This window comes from Denticeps clupeoides, chromosome 11 (genome assembly GCF_900700375.1).
Source record: "Denticeps clupeoides chromosome 11, fDenClu1.1, whole genome shotgun sequence".
NCBI classification, from domain to species: Eukaryota; Metazoa; Chordata; class Actinopteri; order Clupeiformes; family Denticipitidae; genus Denticeps; species Denticeps clupeoides.
In genome coordinates, this window is record NC_041717.1 from 12,096,916 (window position 1) to 12,114,959 (window position 18,044).

At 43.8% G+C, this 18,044-nt stretch overlaps 1 protein-coding gene across 1 annotated transcript in view; it reads left to right on the top strand.

Annotated features, from left to right (window-relative positions):
- lmx1bb (LIM homeobox transcription factor 1, beta b) overlaps nucleotides 1–18,044 on the top strand; it is a 50,853-nt gene that overhangs the window by 26,952 nt on the left and 5,857 nt on the right. Inside the window, exons 3-4 of the mRNA XM_028996678.1 lie at nucleotides 15,496–15,728; nucleotides 17,757–17,932. Of these exons, the coding sequence (XP_028852511.1) occupies nucleotides 15,496–15,728; nucleotides 17,757–17,932 (409 nt within the window). The remainder of the gene's footprint in view (nucleotides 1–15,495; nucleotides 15,729–17,756; nucleotides 17,933–18,044) is intronic.

Sequence of the window (18,044 nt, forward strand, 5' to 3'; positions counted from 1 at the left end):
GAGGCGTGGATGACTTTCGCTCTCTCTCCCAGCTTGCTGGTTGGCGTGTGGAAGTAGACCACCTGCAGTTATGTGAGAACCTTCGGATGCTGGCAGAAGAGATCTTGCTACCCTGAAAGGTAATCAGGTTTGGCTCCAGATAAATGAATGATGAATGGGAGCCTTAAGAAAATGGCAAGATCTCGGCCAGTTCTGTGGCTGCCGAGTTCATCGTTTGTTGTCTTTGAATCTCCGGCATGACTGGTCAATTAATGAGAGTTTGACATGTGGACATCTGATCTACCTTGAAATGGAAAGAATGAATTGAGGACATTTGCTTCCAACATACCTTACAGTGCTTAGACCATAACTGGATCAGGATTTTGCAATATAAACATATCAATTAACTGATTCTATAAACCTATTCATTATTTGAATTATCTGATCAATTTAAATACAGTGATCATCTCCAATCATAACTGCATCATTACAGATCAAGAATATGGAAAAAATTAAAAGTTGGTATCTGTTCAATTCAGTATAATCATGATAAAAATTAACAATATTACAATACATATGAAATAATTAAAGAAATGTATTTGTTCATTTATTTATGTAAATTATAAATAAAACAAAATAAAAAGTGCCAGCATTTACTCAGTTTCTTTATTTCATGTATTTTTACATGAAAAAAATATATATTTTCATTATATTGTCCTTTATGTGTCAATGCCCTGGGTCCAATATTTTAAACTGTGTAATTGGATTAGGGGAAGTCTAATTGCATCAAATTCATTATCACCCCATACAGAACAAAAAGAAAAAGAAAAAAAAATTTAAGAGCCTCTACTGAAAACAAGGTTAGTCTTCTCCTCATCCATCATGGTCCTAACTAACCAATTTACAGCCGGGCTTTTTGCATGCAGCATTATTACCTTGTCATAAACAGTTAGCCTTAAAGTCCTGGAGTCAAGCACTGATGGCGGTGGCTTTTATCGTATTAGTTTGTACTACTGTGTCAGCCTCTTTCGGCCTAAGATGAAGCACACTCCGTAGTAATCACGTTAGCCGCACCGGGCATAGACACCCCGTGTAAAACGGCCGCCACTTAAAGCCAAATGCTAATTCCCCATAATTAAGACATACGGCTGTAGCCCTTTGCAAATAAAGGCTCTTCAGATGGGAATCAGCCTCCACAAACGTAAAGAACATGAGTGCGTCAGTGCTGCTTACCGTTCCTGGTCTCATCTTGGAGTGGCCTTCTTTAAATAATGCTCTGTGTAAGATTAAGGCTGTGTGTCTGTGTTTGTGTGTGTGTGTGTGTGTGTGTGTGTGTGTGTGTGTGTGTGTGTGTGTGTTTTGTGTGTATTCATGCAACTCTTGTCTTTTTGGTCAGACCAGCTTGTCTCCAGCAAAGCCCAGTTCTCTTGGTTCCTGTTTCTCTAGCAGACAAATCATGGTTCCTCCTACTGTTCTAATGATGGAGAGCATCCATGGTCATGGTAAATGTTCATAATGAGAACTTAGTAATCCACGTTCAAATAAACTAATTCAGGCTAATTGTACATCACACACTTATCATCTTGATCTTCATGAAGATGGTGCAACCGACAAGTTTACCTGCAGTGACCCTTCATACTAAGCTGACCGATGGACCCATGATCAATAGTGGGCCTGTGTGGGTGCAGTTTTGAGATGACTTTTTAATTACAAACCTTTATTATTGGCTCAGTGACAGGTCATCCCAAAAGCCATCGTTGAACCAGGTTCTCCACTGCTGAGCTAAAGAGTTTATCTGCTCACTCCATTCAGGTTAAGATCTTGATTGGCTGCCTTGATTAGTGATGCGATGTCCCATCCGGAGGATGTAGTTATGGGGGAGAGGACTGCAAAATGTACGACCCCCTGGCCTGGACGTCGCTAACTGCAGTTTGAACCCTTGCTAGGTAATGAAGGCCCACTTAACAGCGCATGGGTCTTGTCCCCAGGTTTTGTGGCGGAAAGTGAATTAGCGTACGCGTTACTGCGGGGAGCAGTATGGACCGGGTGATTTGTTGCTGGGGGGTGGGAGGAGGGCAGCGTATATTAGAGCTCCGCCGTGGGGGCGAGATGGGGGCTTGAGAGAGCGAGTGAGGGTTAGGGCTGCCATCACTCAGTGTTTACTCACAGTAAATTGAGTTGAAATAATGGGGGCCCTTTTTTTTTACTCTCTCCCTTTCTTCTTTTCTTTTTCTTTTCTGGACTTTCGGGTGGGGGGGGTTAGTAGACAATGGCATTAGGGGTCGGTGGCAGAACCACTTGAAATGAAAGCCTGGCCCGAGGGCTGGCGGGTTCGAAAAAAAAAAAAAAAAAAAAATCATCACAGGGGCTTCCTTTGTGCCGAAGGTGACACCACTGTCCTGCAACAGCCCCCTGCCATGGGCCTTCCCCAGAAGCCCGATAGACACCTGGGTGAGGGGGGGGGGAGGGGGTGGAGGCCGGGTTGGGCTGACGGGGGCCCGTCATTAGAGAGAGGTTGGAGGTTGAGAGGATGATGAGGGCCCTGGAGGGGAGTGAGAGGCTGGTGTGTGGACCCCCCCCCCTAAAGGAAACAGGGAGCTGGACCCCAGGGACGGCCCCGGGACGGTGGGGACATGTCAGGCCTGTTAGCCCCCAGCAGGGCCGTGCCGACCTCCAAGGCTTTCAGATCTTAACCTGCTGATAATCTTTTTGCAGTCTGTTTGGGTTGTGAGTGAGAGGATGTTTTCTTTTCTGTGTGTCTGTGTGAGTGTATTTGTGTGTATGTAGTCTTGCTTTTTGTAATATGACTGTGTGCATATTTTTGTACGATTGCGGAAGTGTGAGAAAGTGGCATTTTGCATGTGTGTGCGCAATGGAGAAAATGCTTACGTGTGTGTATAGGTCAGCCCACCCCACCCTTTATTTGTCACTCACTGGCATAAACTGCTGGCCCGGCATTATATAAACAGCTGCTTCGCGCGCCAGCCCCCCTGCACACACAATGAGGAGGGCCGGCTCTGCCGGGAGTGTAAAACCGCCTGCTGAATACACACCCTCCGTCCGCCTGAAAAGGCCGAGCGCGCCCTTCGCTGAGATGGGAGGGGACCGTCCCCTCTGCAACAATAGGGCCGAAAGACAGTGTTTTGATTGATGTGAGCGTGTGCACGCTCCTCGGGGTTTGGCGTGTGAGCGCACTGGCACCTGCCTTCGCTGTTTGCCCTCAGCGCCCACGTCAGCCAACCTGGTGCTCGCGTTCTAGTAGCGCTCAGCCTGGCGACTGGAATTACACCCCAGTTGAAACTTTATAATACTGCTTCGTTTTTTTTTTTAGGGGGACATGTGACCACTCCAGTTCTGCAATTATATTAAATGAGAATAGAAGAAAGGGGACTTAATTCATTCCTGTCGCAGACATTGCAATTATGCTGCAGTGACGTTTGCTGTCCATCCACGCACGGTGACAAAATCACGTCATTTCATCCTTTCAATCATTTCCATCATACCAGAAGATGCAGCTCTCATCAGATAAAGGTGTTCACTCACAAACACTTTGTATTGATCTACATTGACTCCTGCCAAAGGGACATGCAAATCAGCACAAAAGTGACAAAATCAGAGCATAAGATTAGAGGTGGAAAATCCCCACCACGCACCACGGCGAATCAGTGCAAAGATGCATCAGAATCAGACGCGCCGTGCGTGTTTTGGCCTGCACCGGCATTACCTCACAGTTTTGTTGTTGATTCGTTTTGAGGTTGAGGTTGTTGCGTCTAGATGTGACAGAGGATCCTGCCTCGAGATGAAAGAACCACGTCTCTCCAGCCTCTCTGGGTTGTAGACATGCAAATCACTTTTATTGGACCATACTCCCACACGTGCGAACACGGGATTTTATCACACGGATCAGGTTGACACAGATTGTCCAAATATTAGATAGCATAAACAAACTGGTAGGGCTTGCATTTGATCAGAATTGGTAATATTTCCCTATACATGGAAGACACTGCCTATAATAGTACTCTTAATACCTGAGCCCACAATATATTTTAAGAAATGCATGCTTAATATTTGAAAAAGCTTTTATATCATCTTGATAGGAGAAATGTTGGAAGGATAAAATGACTCCATGTTACTTTACATATTACAGAGTTTGATGGAAAAAAGTAATACATTTTATTATTAAAATATGAAAATGAAACAAGGTTGAATGTCTCAAAGATACATATTGTAATTTTCAGCAAAAAGATGGCTTTTACATTGAAACAATATGCAACAAATAACACAAATCAGTGATTTTATTCAAATCAGTGCTTTAAGTGCTTTATGAATTATACTCTCTCTCTCTCAATTGATATTTATTTGCCACTGAGATGTGATCCACTGTTAAAAGATAGTCCTGCGTTGATTGCATAGACTCCAAAACTTAAGCATGTATTTTTTTTATAATTAACTAAGTCATTGGCTTTGAATGAATTGTTGGTGTTGATGGATTTTGTGTTCTTGTGATGAGTGTGTGTGAGACATTGCTGCAGATGCCCTGCGAAGGAAATGGAGTCACCCAGATCCTGTCATTTTTCATGGTCGCCATTCCCTGAAATGTGGCGCGGCCGCACCAGAAACTCGTTTTGCCGTTTCCTGTCTTCCTCTCTGCATTCCTCTGCTTTTCTGGGCCATCTCTCCATCTGACCCCGGGCTGTGCTGACTTTAAAACCCCGCCAGATCCCCGTCACGCCTGCGCCCCGAGCGGGAGTCAGCGCAAGGCCAGCGATGTTCGAAAGCCATTTCTTCTCATGAACATGCAGCAATATACATATTCACTCAGGTAATTACTGTTGTAATTTTAATGTCATATCATGCAACAGGACATCTCTGGGCTGGAGATGTAGCCGTATCCTCCCCCCCTCCTTTTTTGGTGAAACAGCAGGTTTTCTGTGTGTTTTTTTCCCCGGCGTGGTGTGTGTGCGCGCCCCTCTGTCTGTCTCCTGCATTCCAGCGCTCCTCTCCTCTCCCGGGTGCTGCGCTCCTGCTGGTTTCCACGGCAACGTCCATGCATTTCATGCCAGGCCCTGTGCATTGAAAGGCATGTTTGTTTGGCTAGTGTAACTCTGTCACACATGAAGCGAGTGTCTTTTTGTTTTCTTCATTCGGCATAACACCTGCTAATCTGGGATTGGACCCTTTGAATTGACGCGCTGATCAGAAATTCCAATATGTTGTCTGCCTCTCCCTCGTTTTTCACATGCAAATCTTTGTGGTAATCCTCGGCTCTTTGCTCCTAAAACATGCTTTCAACAGAAAAGGCTTGTTTGTTTTTAATTTTCTCACTCTCCCCTCGTCCCTTTGCCATGTTTCTAGCTTTCTTTTCTCATCATAATGGCCCTTAAGGCGCATGTAAATGCAAGAGAAATACAATGAAAACTACAGAGCGTCTCATTTCACCAATATTTCGGCTGGTTTTATTTGCTTGTGACTGTAAAAGCCCTCTGTGACCTTTGACCCCTCCCTCTGCAGCAGCTGGTTTAAGTATGTACCTCCGCCACAGTAGACAACCAGACACCTCTGCTTAATCTGTGGCTGGCAGGTCAGACGTATCCCTTACGGGAAGGCGCATTGCGCAGCCCTCTCTCATGCGGCGTCTCCTCCAACGCATTTATCACGCGGCCCTTTAATATGAGAGAAGCTGCCAGCGCTGCCATGGCAACGAGCTACTCCAAGCAACGGTCTCCGCACGGATTTTCTCCTTTTTTTTCAGTTGTGAATGTGCAGAACGAAGACCAGCACTTGTGAAACAATGACTCTTACTTGCACCGCAATTTGAATTAGGGACACTGTCCTGTATTGAAATATACTCCGATGGAAGGTCTACCGTGATTTCAGGTCGGGAGCATGCAGAGAAACCGACACCACACTGCATCAAGGTTTTAGCCTGATGTCATACCTCTACATCCCTCTCGTCCCCATCATTCGGCACTAAATTTCCCACAGTGCGGTCCGGCAGCCCGGCACAGGCCTCTTGTTCGGTTGGAGGGGGGATCTTTGCACGGGGTCAGTAGAGCCGCTGTTGACTTAATAATTCGGTAGAGCTGCCAGGTTCGTAGCCAGATAGTGGCTTTAAACAGATCTATTAAAGGTGCAGCCTGAACCTCCAAGCCAGACGCTGACAGTGGAGCTTCGTACCGCACTGCACGATTACCGCACAATTACCAGACAATTACTGCATGATGAACGTACTCTAGCTGCTTTTCGTTTCATATTATAGGCACGCTTTCTTTGTGCTTGAGACAAAGGGCACTATGTTCTAGCTGATCTGTTACATGCTTGTGCTTGTTCACTAGTGTAAGGTGAAAGGCATCCTCAGGATTTACATACACAAACAGACAAAATTTTTTAATAACATTTCCATTTGTGACCTGTTGATGGGCGCAGTTTTAAATCTGTTCAATCAACAGGCTCCGACTATTTTAAACAATCTTGATGGACACAAGCAAAGAGCAGTTAGTTATCTATATCTTGAAGAACAGAGAGTATCAAGCAGGTCTTTTTATGGAAATTCTGAACAAGCCCCGTGCGTGATGTTTAGCTCTGTGCTTACTGTCCATTTTAAGAATAGGTCCAAAAGTCTGGCCATGAAGGGGAAATGTATGTCAAAGTGTTCTAAATTATTTCTGGACTAATCCTTTCAAAAAATGACATTATTTAAATCTCAGGTTTGATTTCAGATCATGCTCAGACCATGGTAAGAGTTATGCAATTACAAATGTTGAGAGAGTAAAAGAAAATAAAAAAAACGGAGCAGAGGACCATCAGTTCAATTTCAGGTTCCAGGCATAATCTCTCTGCCGAGTAAACAGACCCCCTGGTCGGACAGGCTAGCATCACAATAATGACAGGGCCACTCCTGCTAATTAAAACTTCGGTAAACACTCCATCCGCTGTGGAGATACTAAAGGCGGGGGGAGGGTGGGATGAACATACAGACCCAGACATACAGACATACACACACCCCTCGATCCTCCTGGTAATCCACTATCTATTCATCGGAGGTAAACTCCTCAAGATGGACAGGGCCTGGTTTTCGGGGGACGGGGGGCAGGCTCCTTTGGCCTCTGCACCGAGCCTTGGAATTTTTCATTAGTGAACAGCTGGGTCACAAGTAGCTCCAAAGCCATCTTAATATTGTGTAGGCCAACAGATTAGGGCCGGTGAAAGGAAGCCAACACGTGATGTTCTCAAGCAAGCCCTGTCTTTGCATATTTGCAGAGCTCCGGTTCGGAACACCTCATATTACTGTTTGTTTTTATTCTTAGCGAAAGGCCTGGAGGGGTCAATAGTAATTATAGGGCTCTTCCATTCCAAATGTTGCTTTTTAACCACTTCATGGCTGATGCAGAAGATGTTTGAATGCTGGCTCGAGATGAACTTGATCAAATCTTGTTGATGTCAGCGTGGACCTTTATTAACTCAGATTTTCACCACAATAAAATTATTTTTATCCAGCCTGATAAAAAACACCTGAGACTTCAGCTGCATTATTATTCAATGATGCTATGATATTGTGGCAGAACCTTGCATATACTGGGCCATAATTGCTGTTATCGCTTTCACTAATTGCTATTGGTGTTATTCATGGAGTCCCTTGTACCATAGATTATCTGTCTTCCTCAACAATTGTATGTTATTGATGCTTTATTTTTAATGGGCCCTATAATACCAATATCTTAATAACATGTGTAAATGTAATGTTGTTATTATGAGAAAGTGGCCTTGTATTTACAGGCCACGTAAGAACATGGTCTGGATTTGCTTGGCTGCTGATGTCATTGCACGGTGGCAGAGGTGGGTAATGAGGCTCCTCTGTCCAGACCTGGGCCCAGTGTTTCATTAGTGTAACTATATGACTGGATGGGTAACCCATCTGATAGCCATTAGACCCATATTAGTCCTGTTTGGGCTGGGTTTGGTGGCAGAGGGGGCTCTGTTACCCCTCATTTAAAATTGGCTCAGAAAGGGCAATTATTCAGTATATAAAATTAACTAGGAGAACTTTACAGTCAGGTCAGAGCAGAACGAGGGCAGCTTCTCTGCAGGTTCTCTCTTATTTCTCACATATCCAGCTGGGTTAGGCAGGGGACGAGCATCGATATCAGCTTGGGTTATAGCTAAAAGTTGGACTGATGAGAAGCAGAGAGAGGGAGAGGCCGACACAGATGATGCCTGTAATTCATAGACCTTTGCTTTACTGGTAGTAAGAAGTTAAGAGAAATTAAATGAATTTGCAACCAAGAGAAGAATTATGGAATTCATCACTGTTAGACAAAAGAAGGTCAAGTTGAAGTCAGTAAAAAAAACAGTATTATACATGTTAATTACAATTATGCAAAAAAAAATTTTTTACTGATAATTTTACCACTATTCTGATTCAAAAGCACAACAAATATTTTTTGTTTTGCTTTTATTAAACGAAATAAATAAATGTATGTATTAATTTGCACTCATGTATGTTCTTGTAAATGTAATATTTATATATTAATATTTATAATATTTTCTAAATCATTTTTAACCTAACTCTCAGTTGAAGTAGCTGTTACCTAATAGTTAATTAGCTCTTAACAAATTCCTACTACCGAAATAGTACAAATAGTCCAACAATAATCTACAATGAAAATATCACACTACTCTTCAAATCAATCAAATAATTTTTCATTTTTATGTTTGAATTAATTTCAACAAAATGCAATTGACTCAACAATGGCATCAAAATCATATTTATTTGACTTTTTCTTTTTGCAAACACAACCCCTGTGATGAAGTAAAAGTGTTTGGTGGGGTGTGAGTGACAGCACTGTCCCATTTTACACACACTGCACTGCCTGTCCACACACAGCAATGGCAGCTGCCCAAACACTCTGCTTGTGTACCTGTCCATCTATCTTTCTGTCTGTCCCCCTCTTCCCAACACAAGTGACCCTGCCCTCTTTTTCATATTCTAGCCCTGCTCCCTCTTTGTCTGTCTCTCTGTCACATGTGTTGAGGAGAGGTTCTGTGCTCTGTTGCTGCACCCTGAAATTCCACCCGTTCCGCACCCAAAACCTACCGGGTCACACTAAACCATTACACCTCCATAAATGTTCAGCTTTCACTCAGACATCGGGGCAAAATTCACAGATACAAACCAATAAAGCGAAGAATGCCCGTGAGCGGGTGTCTTTTTTTTTTACGACTCCTGACTGAGACAGTGCTGATTTGTGCTGACTTGGCCTGGAAGTGTTGCTCTTGGCCCCAGTCTCCTGTGGCACATTGTGGCTTGTTGTGTGTGTGTGTGTGTGGGGGAAGTTCATGTGTCCCTGCATCACGTCGGTGATTTTGCCAATCTAAACCCCAGTATTTTTCCAGTGTGTACAGAACAGGTACAAATTTAATAATCATATAGAATCTAAAGACAAGACTGTTGTTTCAGGGGCAATGTTGAGAGGAAACATAGTGGAGATCACAGACCCCACCCTGGGGGGTATCTCTGCCCCATGGACCTTATAAAGGGTCAGAATCAGAATCAGAAAATCATTTATGAGTGTAAATAGAAATATGAGTGTAAATAAATAATAACAATGCAGTAATGACAAACAAGTAAAAATAACACATTCACACACATTACACAAAACAACGAAACCTCTTATAAACTGGTTGACAACGTTTGATAAATGAAATTACCTGCAACAGACATCAAAGGGAATTTAAATTATGGAGTAATGCTCTCGTTTTCCCACACTTTTTGAGCAACTACCATTAAAACAATATGCAACAGTTTGTCATGGGACGTTGCAATTATGAACATTATGGTGGAATGATATTTAAAGAAATGCCTCTGAATTCTAATACTGTCACTCACAGAGTCAAAATGTGGTGGTATACCCCACTGGTGCCCTTACAGTTGCACCCCGATCTTATTATGTTACCAGTGCAGCAAAACTGTGATTTTTATTTCCCCCCACAGTTCACACATCAACACAACATTTGAATGCTTGAATTAAAACAGTGATAATATTTGGCATGTCATCAGTACCCAAAATTTTATTGAATCACTTACATTTCATCCCAATAAAGCTGAGGAAACACTTCAGGCATCAGATTATTTTTGAACCTGGTTATGAGCCATCACATCCTATACCACCCCATAGGCCCAGAGTTGAACAGGCAAGTCATGATCTCAGAACAAGGACAGCATCGGGCGCAAAAAAAAAATGCCTCTCTGTAAGGTGTTGCTCTCCCCAGAGCGTGAAAAGAGCGAGTGGCCGGAGATAGTTTTGATGGCGAGCGGAGCTCATGGCAATTAGTGGTGCACACATTTTCCCATAATGTGTTTTACTTTTACCTGCTGGGAGTTTAATTAAAAAACAAAGAGCCTCAATTTAAAGCCCATTACTATGCTAATTTAGTAAGAGCAGGGAGGCGATTAAACAGCTCCATAAGATGACTTGAGCTCACCCTGGAGACCCCGAGGAAGACACTCTTTATTTGGCTTCATTAGTTCCCACTATTACCCTCACACCATAGAGAAACATTGATACTAAGCAGTAATAAAAGCCACCACGTTTATTATTAAAGGGTGGCTTTGCTTTAATTAATATAGCATCTCTTTTATGAGGCTATCTTTTTGTTAGATGTTGGCTAAACTTTTGGTGCCCTGTGTCAAACTAAGTTCCGGACATTCAAAATGTGTTTTCATCAGCATTATGCCACATAGACAAATCATCTGATAACTGTTTTTTATTTTTATATATATATAAAACAGTAATCAGATATAATCAGTAATCTTCTAATCTTCTAAACATTACACATATAATAACATGTAACTAAAGTTTTTAATATTTATTTGTGATTTGAACCAATTTTTATCATGAATATCAATTCTGTCTTTGGTCCATTGACATAGAAAGTGAAGTGATTGTCATTGTGAAACACTGCAGCACAGCACGCAGTGACACAATGAAATGTGTCCTCTGCTTTTAACCATCACCCTTGGTGAGCAGTGGGCAGCCATGACAGGCGCCCGGGGAGCAGTGTGTGGGGACGGTGCTTTGTTCAGCGGCACCTCAGTGGCACCTTGTCCTTCAACCTGGCTACCTTCCATTAACAGAACCATTTCCTATCCGGCTAGGCCACATTTTCCCCCCAAATCATTTGCATGTAACATAGAAAATAATATAAAATAAAAATTAGAAAGGCAACTCTGACTAGGTTCAATAGGTTCAATTTCATGTTTTTCATGTTGAAACTCTTAATATGCATCTAGTCTAGTCTGCATGAGGATGGTGAGTGAAGACATCTCTCCGATTCCCGGTTGGAGAAGAAGGTCAGGGATGCAGTGCAGCCTGTAAATCAGCCACGCTGGGCTGCCCTGCAGCGTCCAGCATCCACCCGTCTCCACCTGATGATGGGTCACATGGCCATGACTGACAAGATGAGGGGCTTCTGTGGAGCAGACAGGGATGCGGTCTTCAAAGTGATTGTTTTCAGCTGTTCTTTAAACCGATCCTCCCATCTCTTGCTGTGAAGGAGACTCTGGGACATAGAGGGAAAAAAAGAACTCTCCCATATTCAGCTGAAAGAAACAACAGCACTGGAATGGGTGGGATGCAGTTTAGCATGTGCTGTTAACTCCCCCATGCCTCGCTCTCTACCTCTCTTTCTCTCGCTCTCTCTTTTGTCTTTCATCTCTCTCCTTTCCAGCCCATGATCCTTATCACTGGAGCAAGAGCACCAAAGGGAATGTCCTCGTAGCAGAGGAATCATTGGCAACATGTGGTGATAGCTTTAAGACGCTGTCACACTTTAAGTTGCTCATAATCTTTTCAAAGCCAAGGAGCGTGAGTTCCAAAAAGACCTTATTTGCGGGAGAAGATCCGGACATTGAAGTCTCTGGGTCGTCCGACCCTGAAGTGTCTCAGCTGCTGACAGGCTTATCCACTCCAAATATATATCTTCATCCCAGGCCAGCGACCGGTTGCGAATCTCCTGCTTTGCTGCTATGGTTTCTGCAGGTCTGCCGTGTGCCGTCAGCTCCGTCGCTCAGGAATCCTGCAGCATCCAGGTAGAATGTGCACCCTCGGGACGCGGCAAGTGATTGGATGGAAAATAATGATCTCCCGGGCAGCTCTCCTAACATTATCTCTCAGGATTTGTCTCTTATTCTTGGTGTGGGATAAGACGCTGGGAGCCCTGAGTCAATATTGGCGCTGTCGCTGCCTGAAACAGGGCCCACTGGTGTAAACGCGAGACTCTCCCGGCTAATCTGTACGTTCAGGTGTAAGGGCCGGTGGGGGTGTACTCACACAAACCTATCAGGCCTAGTGACATTCCTTATATGCCCTGTATGGCCAAATATGAGACAAGTTTTTTTGTCTAAAACTGTTTAAAGTAGCCTTAAAAAAGTTGTGTTGTCTTACATTTGGGATCTAGACAAAACCGTGATCACCAGGAGACAGCAAGTGTAGTATTTTGTAAAGAATTCTATAATTTATTGTAAATAAGAAGTGAGGCATTATTTTTTTGCACGTCTCCAAACTATAACCTTTGCCTTATGAACGCTGAAATATGACTCCGAAGGCAGGTTACTTTAATATTAAAAAGAAAACTGGGCCACAGAATGGCCCGACGGGGAGCTGCAGCTCTCCGGCTGAATATGATCTTTTGTTGATTATTCAGTAGCAGGGCCCGCTCTTATTGAGTTTGTTGGAAGAGGGCTGCTTAAAAGGTCCCAGATGTGAGCCTGCGCTTGGCCCCACTGTACAGCCTCTGCTCTGGGTGTCCCGTCCCCGCGTACCGCCCTGAGCCTTCCGCCACTGAGGCCGAGCTCTCCTCGCGCTGTTTTACGACGCCTTATTGACGCTTGTACACAACCGTGGGCTAACGCGGCCTGTTAGCGCATCAGCGCCCGCCGCTAATCAGGTAATGTACGGAGGGTTGAAGGGGGTGGGCTGAATGCCCCCCCCCCCAGGGTCGGCCTTCACCGCTCACACCGTGGTGCTGTTTTAAAGAGCATTCTTTCAGAGCTGAACTTGGAAAAGGCATTAAAGTAGGATTAGGCTCCTTCAACAACAATCCAGCGCCTTGTGTCATTCACTGGAGCGGCCTGCTCTCTCTCTCTCTCTCTCTCTTTCTCTCTCTCTTTCCAAACCCCCCCTTACCTTCCCCCTTCCTCCCTCCCTCTGTTTGATTGTAGCTAGCCACGGGAGACGAAGTGACTGTGCCTTTCAAAGGGGGAAGAAAAGCGGGGTTAAATCCCTAGTCCAGCACTCCCTGCTAATTCCCCTTGTTCCCCCCAAGAAGGATTTTCCTCCACCAGCTACCTTGTGAAAGGCCCCTTCTCTGCCCATCCGCTGAAGTTGCCGTGGCCATCCTGGGGAGGTGTGGTTGCTATAGTAGGATATTCGTGGATATTCATGCGTGGATATTCCATCTGAGCCCCGCTGAGAATAGGGAATGGGGGGCCGACAACAGGCAAAAAAGTCCGGATTAGGGGCCGAGACAAAGCCGGACAGGAAGATTCCAGAAGGGACGAATGGGAATTACAGCGGCAAAAATAATGCAAAGTGACAGAGAGGGGAAATAGAAAAATAATGGCTTACAAGATTAGAGCTAGAGAGTAAGAAAGGAAGAAAGGGCAGCGAGGGGATGAAAAAGAGAACGTTTTCATTTGGATGAGAAGATGCGGAGAGCAGCGTTGAGCAGCCAAACGGGGGTTCGAGGAAGTGTCGCCACTCTTCTAAAAGGGTCATTTCCTGTGCCTTCCCTCTGTCTTTCAGCCACGGCCTTTCAGGCAAGTCTTCCCATTATTAAATAAACATTTGATTTGGGCCGACGGACGGGTTTGTGACGGATTCATCACCCTGGGCTGTGAGGCTCTGCCGAGCGGTGCACTGATTTGGCTCTGGTGATGAATACTCTGTTGACAATGAAAAGACAGGGATGAGATTTTGTGAAAAGGGAAACCAAGTCAGGAAATAAAGCCACTGAAAATCTTAATTATGTAAAATTGGATGATATGTGCAAGATTTAAACACTACTATATAAGGAAAAAGCACAAAAATTCACAATGGCAATCATATAAATTATTACTATATACAACATTGTGCAAAAATGGGAATTTGCATGATCAAAGCCAATTTTATTACATTAAAGCATTAATTTGATGCATGCATAAATATACTAAACATAATAATTGCAATACTGGAAATGCATCAGAAAATCATTATCATTGTTGGATTATGAATAATGGTAATGTGTAGTAGTAATAGCAACAGTTGCAGTACTTTGTAGCACTTTCTCAGGACCATGCCAAGGTTTTTTTTTTTTCAGGGATTAGGCCATTTTTCAATAATCTTCTTAATGTGTTGTAATAAATTAAAGATTAGCAGCTTCTCGAATAACTGACTGCCAATTTTCATATCTCCTTTGTTGAAATTGAGATTATAACAGTTGGGGTGGCTAGAATGCTAGCCAGAGATTAAAGTTTCAGTAATCGCATTTGAGGCAAACAATCCTTTACACTGCATATTCCATGTAAGGCCGATACACTGATGTTGATATGAGCTAAATAAAAATGCCCTGAAAAGTAGGACAAAGGCCGGCATGTTTTCTTGCTGCAGATGCTGAACAGTGACCTCAAAAACACACAACTCTTTTTTTTTTTTTTTCAGCCATTTCCGTGCAGCTGAGAACCTCGACCGCTTGTCAGACGGCGGCTGCTTTATCAATATTGCGATCAACCACCACAATGCCATTACCATGACAAAACCCCCTCGGCCCGCGTCTCTGCCGCTCATATTTACACGGATTCATCACTGTCGTTCAGGCCGCTGGAGGTGCAGGAGATGGCGCAGATTGCCGGGTGCTCTGTACGAGGTCACTGAAAGAGACGATGTGGACAGATAGATCAGCTGTCTGGCAGACCAGAGCAAACCCCCCTCTAGTCTAATAAGGCATGTGTTCGGCATCCTTGCACCTCTTAACTGTAGCCTGCTGGAAAATGACAGCAGTAGTCGCAGACAAAAGGACAAGGCCGGGACTAAGAGAAAGGGGACAATGTCCTACTCCTTTCCATAAAGCACAGAGGGCATGTCCTCTTCGCTCGGACAGGAAATGAAGAGGCAGAGGATATGTAAATGCAAAACAGATACGGCTATATAGCTGGGCTTGGAAAAGAAAGGCGTTCAGAGATCATTTCGGGTCATTATTTGTTTTCAGAAGTGAAACATGGGCGGCAGGCTGGATGTAAATTGTCACATTGAATGCTTTCTGGCCTCAGTAATACTGTGTTATCAGTAGTCCAGGACTCATTATTACAGTTCTATCATCTAGATTGTCTCAGTTTCCTTTACATTGTTGGTCTGGTGGAATATATATAAATGATATAATTGGGTTTGGGTGTAATCAAATAAAACGCTGGAGTCGCTGTCGCTTACCAGCACCTTTTGCAGCCTAGAATAATCATTTGTCTCTCCGGCTTGTGTTCTCCAGACTGTTTGCCACCAAGTGCAGCGGCTGCTTGGAGAAGATCGCCCCCACGGAGTTCGTGATGCGTGCCCTCGAGTGCGTGTACCACCTCAACTGCTTCTGCTGCTGTGTGTGCGACCGGCAGCTGCGGAAAGGGGACGAGTTTGTACTGAAGGACGGCCAGCTGCTCTGTAAAAGTGACTACGATAAGGAGAAAGACCTGCTGGGCTCAGTCAGCCCGGACGAATCAGACTCAGGTGAGCCGCACGAACAGGACTCTCCACGTGTAAAACAATGGATTCATTTCACCAGTCGCCAGTAGACTTTCTCATCGCTACCCAGTTCTACCCCATTAAAACAGACTACAGGACATCTTTTAAAGCATTAAACTTGTCTATTTTTACACAATGAATATCAAAGCGTTACCCTGGCCAACAGAAATAGACAGAATGTTTTGGAATTGTGTTGATTTTAGAATAATTTGTATATATGCATTTACAGTATTTTCTTCCTTCAAACACCCAATATTCAGGTTTATTATAGGCTTCAAATGTTTAAACCAGTAAAATCATTAAAATAGTAAATTAAAGGCAATACGCACAACACATAATGCCTTACACAGAAATGCATATACTGCAATATTACTCTGTAATTGTATACATACAGTACAGGATATATTTCAAAACACACACTTTAACCTGAACATGGCTGCAGTCATTTTCTCCTCCCACTGCACTGTGTACTATAGGCAGCAGTTTCATAGCCGAGGAAGTACTGGAACGACACAAAAAAAAACCCACAGTGTGTTGACTGTCGGTTCCAGAGTGGTGGAGGGTCGGTTCCTCTGGTGCTGGAAAGAAAAAAAAAAAGTCTAAAGTCAGTGGAAGGATAAGGAGGAGGGGAGCAGTGTGAGTGACAGGAGGATCTGGACCAGTTCTTCTGGCAGCGTGGTGTAAACCTGAAGGCCGCGTGCTTATCAGCAGCGTTGCCTTCCTCTTCACCACGCAGTAATGAGGCATCGTGCCAGAAGGCCTCTCTGTAGCCCTCCCATCTGGCTCACATTTAAACGCACACAAACGTCAGGAAATTTGTCAAACGCATCTGTGTGTCTGTGTCAACTTTTGGGAATGCTGTCCCACTTCCGTGCTCAGATCTTTCCAAGTCTTCTCAAAAGGTCCATTTTTTTTTTTTTTTACATTCTCCTGTTTTTTTTCCAAAACACAGTACTGTAAGATTTGCAAACTATAAGAAGTGAACCTTGGAAAACCAGGATTGAGGAGGAATTCCAGTGTGATGGAGCGCACCGCAGGACTGGCAGAGGGGATTATCAGAAACAGATGACTGTAGACGGAAAAGCAACCCATCGCGTTTTCGCGTCTAAGAGCTTAATTGAGCTTGTGGGTCTGTCGCAGCTGTAGTCTTCGTCAGTCTTGATGAAGCACGGTCAAGCTAAAGGACCTGGCTCCTTTATAAGTGGCAATTATCATACTATTACGCACAAACGGGAGTCACTGACCTCTAAGCAATAAAAGCATTCGTCTGATTGGCTGCAATAATTATAAGCCCTGAGCGAGGATTCGGTTGAGGCAGATTCAAAAGGACATTGAAGCTCTCCAACAGGAAAAAAACAAAAATAATTCCACAATTATCTTATGATGAACAAAATGACATGATAATCAGCTTTAAGAGGTGGGAATGCATTAGCATCATGCTCATAATCATTAGCTTTATTGTTATTATGGACATCATGGCTTTTAGAGCTTGTTCATGGGTTGAGTTCCCAAATCCCGAGTTGTTTCTTTATTTAAAATACAGGCAAAGCTGATGACTGTCCTTGCTCTGGTTGGATATTCAGTTTCGTTGATTTCCCCTATGTGCTTTTTTCTTCTTCTTTTTTTTTCGGCGTAAAAGTGCCTCAGCTATGTGCAGGTTCTTATCAAAGATTTATTTAGTGCAAAACGGCCCGGGCAGGGCACAATGAATTATAAATGACATCATGTCCAGTCCGATGACAAATGTGCATATTTCACCATGCTTTGTCGGTCCAAGCCGTTGCCTGCTAGAAGCCGCGCAGAGCATGCAGCCCACCCTCTCAGAAATAAATTGATAACGAAGTATTAAAACCACATGTGACTCCTGTCATTACGGACACACTTTGTCGGAATCCACTGAAACAGATAAACAGATAAACCGAAACAGTGAGAAATCCACAGCCTGTCGGGAATGTTACAGTATTTGGGAAGAAAAGGTGCCGATTTTTACTAATTTTACGGATGTGTCTCCAGAGAAAAGTGATGATGAGGATCTGGACATCAAGCCGGAGAAGGGCTCAGGAGGTCAGGGGAAAGGAGATGACGGGAAGGATCCGAGGAGGCCGAAACGGCCACGCACCATCCTCACCACCCAGCAGAGACGAGCTTTCAAAGCCTCTTTTGAGGTCTCCTCAAAGCCATGCAGAAAGGTAATGGCTTCCCTTTTCTCTATGATTCAGTCTTAAATTTTGTTAATTATTTTTGATTCAACCAACTTATTTTCACCAATCCTGGTGAAAGAGATTTATCGTCTTTCACATG